Source organism: Syngnathus floridae, chromosome 22 (genome assembly GCF_059516105.1).
Source record: "Syngnathus floridae isolate MCC-2025c chromosome 22, RoL_Sflo_1.0, whole genome shotgun sequence".
NCBI classification, from domain to species: Eukaryota; Metazoa; Chordata; class Actinopteri; order Syngnathiformes; family Syngnathidae; genus Syngnathus; species Syngnathus floridae.
The window spans coordinates 6583595-6591433 of record NC_142434.1 but is presented as its reverse complement, the minus strand read 5'-3'; the positions used below and the strand labels follow the sequence as shown (position 1 = coordinate 6591433).

Sequence of the window (7839 nt, the reverse complement as noted above, 5' to 3'; positions counted from 1 at the left end):
GTACTTTTATCATGGAAATTCTTTTATTATCACAATTCCATTTAAAGATTTGGCAATGTGTGGCATCACCACTTTAGTTTTACATGTTTTTCTTGACATTCTATGTCAATGACAATAACAAAACACTCAAATAAAATGGCCATTGTTTCGTTACATTTCTTTGTGAATGATACTTGAATCGTCACAAAAAGAAATCTGACTTTTTATGTCGTATTGACAAAATGATGAGTTTATCTTTTTTTCTTGTAGAATGCTAGCTGTAATGATAAAATTAACATTGCCTGTGACATATTCCCAATGTCTTATAGAGTAATATGGGAATGGTCATGACAAGGAAATGTTTTTGTCACTCATTGCTGTTGATTTTTTTGTTTGTTTCTACATTTCTTGAGAAATTAACCTACCTATCATGAAAAAATACTCATTTATTTACAGGCATACTATTAAATTATGACTAAAGTATTTGAATCTTGGACTTTCCATGCACCCTGGTGTGCACTTTGCCACATATTCCTGTTTTATCAATTTACTGTTAAATCTCTTGGTTTGTTTTCGGGCCTTTGTCCTTAGTCCAGTCCGACCGGCGGTCCTAACGCAATCTCTTGAGGACGTACAAAAAGTTGTGCATGTATATCCCGCTTTAGCGTGACAATAGCAGAGAAAGTTCCATTGTTTTTCCACTCTGTCCTGGAAAGTGTGATTCTTTTTATAGCATCATAATGGTCGCAACATATTTTGTTGTTCTACTAGGAAGTCCACCTTAACAATGTTTTTGAGTAGTTTGCACTGCATCATGTTTAATTAGCTATGTCAAATAGCATCTATGTAATTAGATGCCCGGTCGTTAGGTGCCTCCTGCCTCCATTTGCCCTCTTCACTGGAACAATCAGGCGTCTACACAAACAATAGCAAAAGGAAAAGCCCAGGGTGGAGTTTTGGCGGCAGGGTCCCCAACTTCTGAGGAGGGGGGTCCAAAACGGAGTGGAAAGTATTGTGTGTCTTCCGGAAATGATCTTTCTCATGCTTGTGATTGGTCAGATGGCTTTCATGTTAAGTCTTAGGGTTGATATTAGCGCCCTCTGTCGCTATGCCATGATCTTGACAAGATGTAAATACAAAATCAATAAATTAAATGTACTTTTTTTCAAGTATTCGAGAATGTCATAAGTTTTTGTATTTGTATTTTTGAAATTTTAATTATAGTTACTGCTTTATATAATGCACGTAAAAGGCCGTTTTAGTCCAGTTCCAACCAAGTACCTTTATTTTCCAAATGTATTTAATCATTTTTAAATTAAATGTTTACTAATATTCTCCAATCCCAAATTATAATGGCCACAAATCCGTAAAAACATTAATCACGATTAAAATGACACCCTCTTCCCGATTTAGCGTTAGTCTGTCTCTACCATGCGGCCAACTGTCGAGTTGCAGTCACCTGACTGTGCCGCGGTCCAGACAGTTCAGTCCTTTTTGACTTTCCCGTTTCTGTATTTAGACTAAGGCAGTCACAACTTGTCCCGCGGGCTTATCTCAACTATAAATAAATTGATACGGGAGGATAAATACAGGACATGCAGGATGAAAGCGTCGTCCAATTCAAACGCTTCAGTCCTTTCTTAACTGCGCAAGTGTTCAATTTGAGTCCACGCTTGCGCAGTAGCTCTTTTTGGTCACCGAGCGTGGTAGCAAGAGCGCGCATGCGTGAGTGTTGGGGGGGGGTTGTGGGGGTGTCACCGGTACAGTTTCCATCCCGGCTGCAGTTTTCCATCCGTCGGCTGGACACGACAAGCCGGCAGCAGCAGGTAGCTCTGAACCGGAACCACCATGGGCAACCTGCAGCTCACCACTGGGTAATATATATGTTTTTAATTTTGTATACATAATATCTCTTTTTATATGGATGAATATAGTATTCAGTTCGTTTTGTGCACTGCTCTTAAATAGGTCATGCTGACATACAATGTTGCATTGTAATCCAGTCATGCATGTTTTAATTCTGTTGTTTTCCCATAAAGGCTGTTTACAACCGGGGCGCCCCCACCTCAACCTGACAGCAGGTTCACCAGCAGACCCATCAGTAGAGGCATCACCTACTACCAAGCGTGTCACCCTTCGTCTACTTCCTCCGCTACCCATGACCCACTTCACGCCACTCTTCCATCACGAGCCTCACAGTCACCCCGGCCCCTCCTCCTCTTCTTCTCGTGGCTTGGGGCCCACCCGGGTGCGGCGGCCAAGTATTTTGATGTCTTCCTAGCGCGAGGTATGGACGTGCTGCTCGTGCAGAGTGGTGTCATGCACTTTCTGTGGCCCCGCTGGGGACAGAACTACGGGCTGGAGGTGTTGAAGATCCTGGATAGGCCCGAGTTTTCAGGACGGCCCTGTCTGGTGTACGCCTCATCAATCGGGGGCTACACCTTCACGCAGGTGCTGGTCCACGTGGCGCACGGGCACGCCAAGCATGCAACTCTGCCTCACCGGGTTGTGGGGCACATCTACGACAGCCTGGTCGCTGGAACCCTGGAGCACATGGCAACAGGTGAGCAAGGGCCCGCTGGAGATCAGGTTAGGTGACCATCCAGTGTCAGAGTCGGACATACACAACATTTTCTCTGCTTTTTGCTATTGGCAAAGCGGGATCCTATTGATATTTTGGTGCCTTGGAGAACAAGGCAACAGGGAAACGGGGGTCTATCGGGGATCAGGTGACTCAGTCCTCCTTTTTGTTAGCCTAGGGCACAAAAGTACAGTCAGATTCTAAAATGTGTGCTGTTGGCAAAGCAAAGGTGCAACTCAAACTGTCTTGAAGCAGGGGCGAAAGGTGAACAAGAACCTGCTGGGGATTAAGTCACTCACTAGTTGACCTACTGCTATCCACGTGAAACCCAAAACAGAGTCTGAGTGTTTTTGTGATTATGGTTGTCATTTTAGCCAAGTTTATTTTCCGCTTTGACTTGTGAAACAGTTTGCCATAACTGCTTTTTGCGCATGTTAGCTTCATGCTAATACAATGGGAAACATCATTGATGGGCTAGCGAATAGCATTAGTGTCATAGTTTTAAAAGCCTTTAAGCAATGGGTGTTAGGACACAAATAGTGGAGCAGCACATGTAGACAGACAATGTAACACTTCACAGGCATATGTCCTATATCATCTATGAAGATTATCTAATATTGCTGTGGGCTATTGAGGATCTTTTAGATATGTGCGATATTTGTTGGCTGGCTAAACAAAACTAATGAAAACAAAAATGGAACTGATAGTGATTGATGAAATGATTCTATGTTCCCAGGCTTAGGGAGGACTCTGGCACCCTTCCTGGAGCATGTCATCAAAAGAACGGCCATGTTATATTTCTGGCTCTTCAAAGGCAGCACGGCCAATGTGTACCAGCGCGCCATCCGGGTGTTTGCCAGCAGCCCCGTCACGGCCCCGGCGCTCTTCTTCTCCAGCGAAGACGACGCCCTGTGCGACGTTGACGCCCTGGCGGCCATCGTGGCCGGGTGGCAACACAGAGGCATGACCGTTTACAGCAGAAAATGGGAGGTATCCAAGCACGCCGCACACATGCGATGCCACCCGGAGGAGTATCGACACACGCTAGAGGCCTTCTTGGACTCTCTGCCTTTGAGCCCGTCTCCTCACAGCACAAATTTACATTAAATATTTTGTTACATCCATCCATCCAGCCATCCAATTAATTCATCCATCCATTTTCTATCCTTCTTATCTATATATGCACAATTTAGTAAGAAATATGATTGATTTGTTTGTTATTGGAGCTACTGGTATGAAAACACCATAGTGGTTTTGGCAATAAATTTAAAAAATTGGTTTTGATGCTTTATTGACATTGATATTTCAGAAATGTTCCCTTGAAATTTCATATGTACATTTGTTACTATTAAATTTAATTTTCATGAATATTTTTTTATTTTGTACCTGTTTTATGTATTTAAATTATTCCTTTGAAACTTTAATAAGATTATATGTTTTTTAATTCTATTATATATTTGTATTTATATATTTATACGTTTATATATACTTTAAATATATAAATATTTGCATAGTTATATTTTTTATTATTTAATGTTTAATTTCAATTTATATAATTTTTCATTTCTATTTACATCTTTAATTTATAGTGGGTTGTACAGTTCATTCTAAATTGAATTACAATTTTCTAACAATGCATACATAGGCTTAATATAATCAATTATACATTAAAAATATCTTATGAAATTGTATTCCCTCAGCAGTGCTCGATTGTTCCTGGTTGCAGATCTCAATTTGTCCACAAGAGAGCACTACTCCCCTATGCTTGCTCGCACTTTTTTTTCCTCTCGTGTTTGAAAGTCAAATATATATTTCCATTTCCATGAAAGAACATGTTTAATAGAAACACCCAAACAAATATAACAACCGGATTGATATATGAGTAAAACAATCCCAGCTGTTGCTCCTCTTGGGCGGGCAACAACGGACACGATATGGCGCTCGCTTGAGTAGTATATAAGAAATGCTCTATTTTGTTTGTACTCCTCCAATGCAGTGAACCTGCGACCCACATCCCGATCAGGCAATGTTCCATTACCCCGAGCCAAAGCAAGTGTGTGTGTGTGTGTGTGTGAGGGGGGGGGGGGGGCGTGATAATCCACCGCAAGGTCAAAGTGTGACAAAGGCGTCCCCCCACCCCCCCCCGCCCAAACAAACACTGTTCGTGTTCTTGTAAGCAATTGTTTGACCATTGCAAGGTTAAAACTACCCTCTGCTTTTTATGATTGAACAAATACCCAGTTGCATACGTTTTGTTGTTTTTTTTACACCGACGCTATGGTCCAGCGAAGATACTTTTTGGGGTAAGGGCTTCCTGGCTACTGCCTTATGAACAGCAAGCCCAGACCGCAAAAAGACCCACACAGGACAAACTTGGTCCCCTCTCGCTCTTCTGGACCCTCACTGCTGCCACCACCTGGACAGGTACAGTAGAAGTGCATTTCAGTGAATATACAGGAAACAATGTGTTGCTTTGAGTGGGGTTTGTTACAATTACGTTTTTCAGGTCTGGAATTATGCTTGGTCATCTTTATTGTGGTATTGAGTACATTATCAGACAGGGAACCATTTTTTAAAACTTGGTTCATAATTGGGATTATATGTGGTCGCAGGCATTGAGTAATTTTTTATCTTGTAATCTTTATCAAACATGTAATTATATTTGGTAACTTCTTTATTGCCTAACGTCAAACTTTATTTGGATATGGAGCCGTTTTAGCTCTTTATCGGAAGCAGATTTGGTATCAGCGCTTATCTGATTCAGACCTTTGTTTGGTGTGGAACCATATTTGGGAACAGTTGAAATAGTGAAATAGTTCTTTATTGGCTAACTTAAGACGTTGAACCATATTTGGTAACAATTAATTGATTATCACGTAACTGCTTTTTTTTTTTTTTTTTAGGGAGGGGTGCATGTGGTAATCTATCAGTTAAAAGAACTTTATTGAACAAGGACCCTTTCATAATTTAGCCCTGGAAAGGTTTTTGAAGGGGGTAAATAGTAATAGTAAATATAATAAAATATTTTATATAATACAGTGATTCCTCGCTACTTCGCGTTTCGTTTATCGTGGCTGCACTAAATCGCAGATTTTTTTCCAAATTAAAAAAAAAACATTTGAAAGTCAAAATAAAACTTCTAAATTGAGGAAACGTGTCTAACATTTAGTACAACATAGTATTGCTCCTGAAGGAATGAGGTCGAATGTTCGTTTACAGTCCTTTAAAAGTCCGTTTTCGCGTGTTAGCACGATCACGAATTAGCATCTTTCTGCTAACTCGTTAGCGTGCCAAATACTTCTTGTTGGTGACCGTACTTCGCGGATTTCAGTTATCGCGGGTGGTTTTTGGAACCAATTATCCGCGATAAATGAGGGATTACTGTATATAATATATATAATATATTTATAATAGTAAATACCCCCTTCTCAGGTAATAGAGAACTTTATAAGGATTGGGGAGGTTTTTGGAAACATGCATTTATTCAAAATGTAAATTTTTGCGCAAATATGTTGATTAAACACTCACCAGCTACTCCAATAGTACAATACTGCCCATTGCTTTTGCTGTTTCTCATAATATGTTTACGTAAGACAAAATATTAGGGACACGTGAACGATAAACATACTGGAACTAATAGCTTTAAAAAAAAGCACACGTGAAGGGCATGACGGAGCGCATTTCTCCGCATGTGTGGCCGTGACGTCACGCCGAGGCACCCGCGACACTTACCTCACCATTTGCGTCATACGTGGGGGGGGGGGGGGGGGGGTGAGTAATGGCGGTGGTGGTTATACTGTCATAGCCTAATCTCTTCTATGTATATTTCTCTATCGAAATATCGACTATCGAGAACATGTTGCCGGGGGAGCTCGTCCACGTACGGTCGTGCTCGTCCACGTACGTTACGCGCACGACGTGAGCTGTCCACGGTGCTGAACAACGGTGGTGAACGCCCCGAAAACAAACAACCACGCGTGACACAATGTGGAAATGGCCGAGCATGCGTGTGTACGTGTGTGCACAAGCGTGCACTTGTTGCCTTCATGTAACGTCCACGCGCAAACGTTCACGTGAGTGCACAGTGAAACAAACACAATCTTCGTGCAGTTTTCACGGGTATGGGAAAGATGCTCACCCTGCATGTGGTCACCAGTGTTGCAGCGTCCAAAAAAAGAAAAAAATCCCTGGAAGAATTTTGAGCGGTACCCATTGACGTGCAGCAGTGAGGGTGCATGCGCCCCACCACCACCACCAACGCGACCACCACTCCTGCGCTCACATAACTCGACAGTTCGCTATCATGTTTCATCTTCTTCATCCTCCTCACCTTCTTCGATGAAATATGAAAAAGAAAGAAAGAAAGCTTCGGACTCTCAATTCCTCCAGTCTGCTGCTGCTTCTTCTTGCTGGTGACCTGCATTGACGTCATTGCGTCATTAGGTTTCCCCTGGAAACACGGGAGAGCTAAAAATAGCAACACATTAATTCAAACCCCAGGCTGAGAGAGAGAGAGAGACACTCAGGGTGGTGGGGGTCTCTTTTTGGAGGCTATTCTTTCATTATGACAAATTATTTTTAAATATGAGTTTAATTTTTCACTGTTGTACATTTGTGTTCATTTTTGGTTTCAACTTGTAAAGCCTGAATGCATGTTGCAGCACTCTGTAAACTATTTAAAACATCAATAAACACATAAAAAACAAATATGTGAACTGCGTTTTTTAAAAATTAATTCCCCTCCTCATTGCTATTTTATATTTGTGTTATATTTGTTAAATATTTTTTATTCTGGAGCCATGCATATTTTAAAAATATAATGCAGTCTAGAATTTACAGATTTACTTTTTAGCCAACGATCTCCCTCGTGTGGTACAGAAATGTACTATCAAGTTGTCACCCTGACAACTAACTTGCTGCTGATTGGTTAAAGATCGAATCAATGCTATTCGTAAATTATAAGATAATCCAAATAATAATTAACATTCAAGTGTAATAGACACTCAAGTGACAAAAGTGTATTACCACTTTAAGCACCAACACAACCCACTCGCCTTTCCCAAAATTTACCCGGAACTGTGTTCAAGTTATTTCATATAAACACTGTCTACTAATATAAAAAAAAAAGCCAATTTAAGCGCACAGGTTTTTATTTTTATTGTTATTTGCAAGCAATATTATTTTTTCAAGTCCGAAGAAAAAGCTGCTATTTTATTGGCTAAAACATATGCCACGCCCACAAACTACCCGAAAGTGTGGTATCAATTCCTTTCCCGAAG

At 41.0% G+C, this 7839-nt stretch overlaps 1 protein-coding gene and 2 long non-coding RNA genes across 3 annotated transcripts; 2 read left to right on the top strand and 1 right to left on the bottom strand.

Moving 5' to 3' along the window:
• Positions 1 to 1696: 1696 nt before the first annotated feature.
• LOC148379482 (uncharacterized) lies at positions 1697 to 3928 on the top strand. The gene is made up of 3 exons (XM_088366410.1): positions 1697 to 1853; positions 2019 to 2542; positions 3297 to 3928. Exons 1-3 carry the CDS (start codon positions 1828 to 1830, stop codon positions 3665 to 3667), a joined length of 921 nt encoding a protein of 306 aa, XP_088222536.1. The 5' UTR covers positions 1697 to 1827; the 3' UTR covers positions 3668 to 3928.
• On the bottom strand, positions 2917 to 6981 carry LOC148379481 (uncharacterized). Its single transcript, XR_015855300.1, has 2 exons — positions 6699 to 6981; positions 2917 to 3487 (listed from the first exon to the last, which is right to left on the bottom strand). It is a non-coding gene; the product is annotated as an uncharacterized LOC148379481 (long non-coding RNA).
• Positions 6334 to 7267, top strand: LOC148379480 (uncharacterized). Its single transcript, XR_015855299.1, has 2 exons — positions 6334 to 6633; positions 6717 to 7267. It is a non-coding gene; the product is annotated as an uncharacterized LOC148379480 (long non-coding RNA).
• Positions 7268 to 7839: the final 572 nt, after the last annotated feature.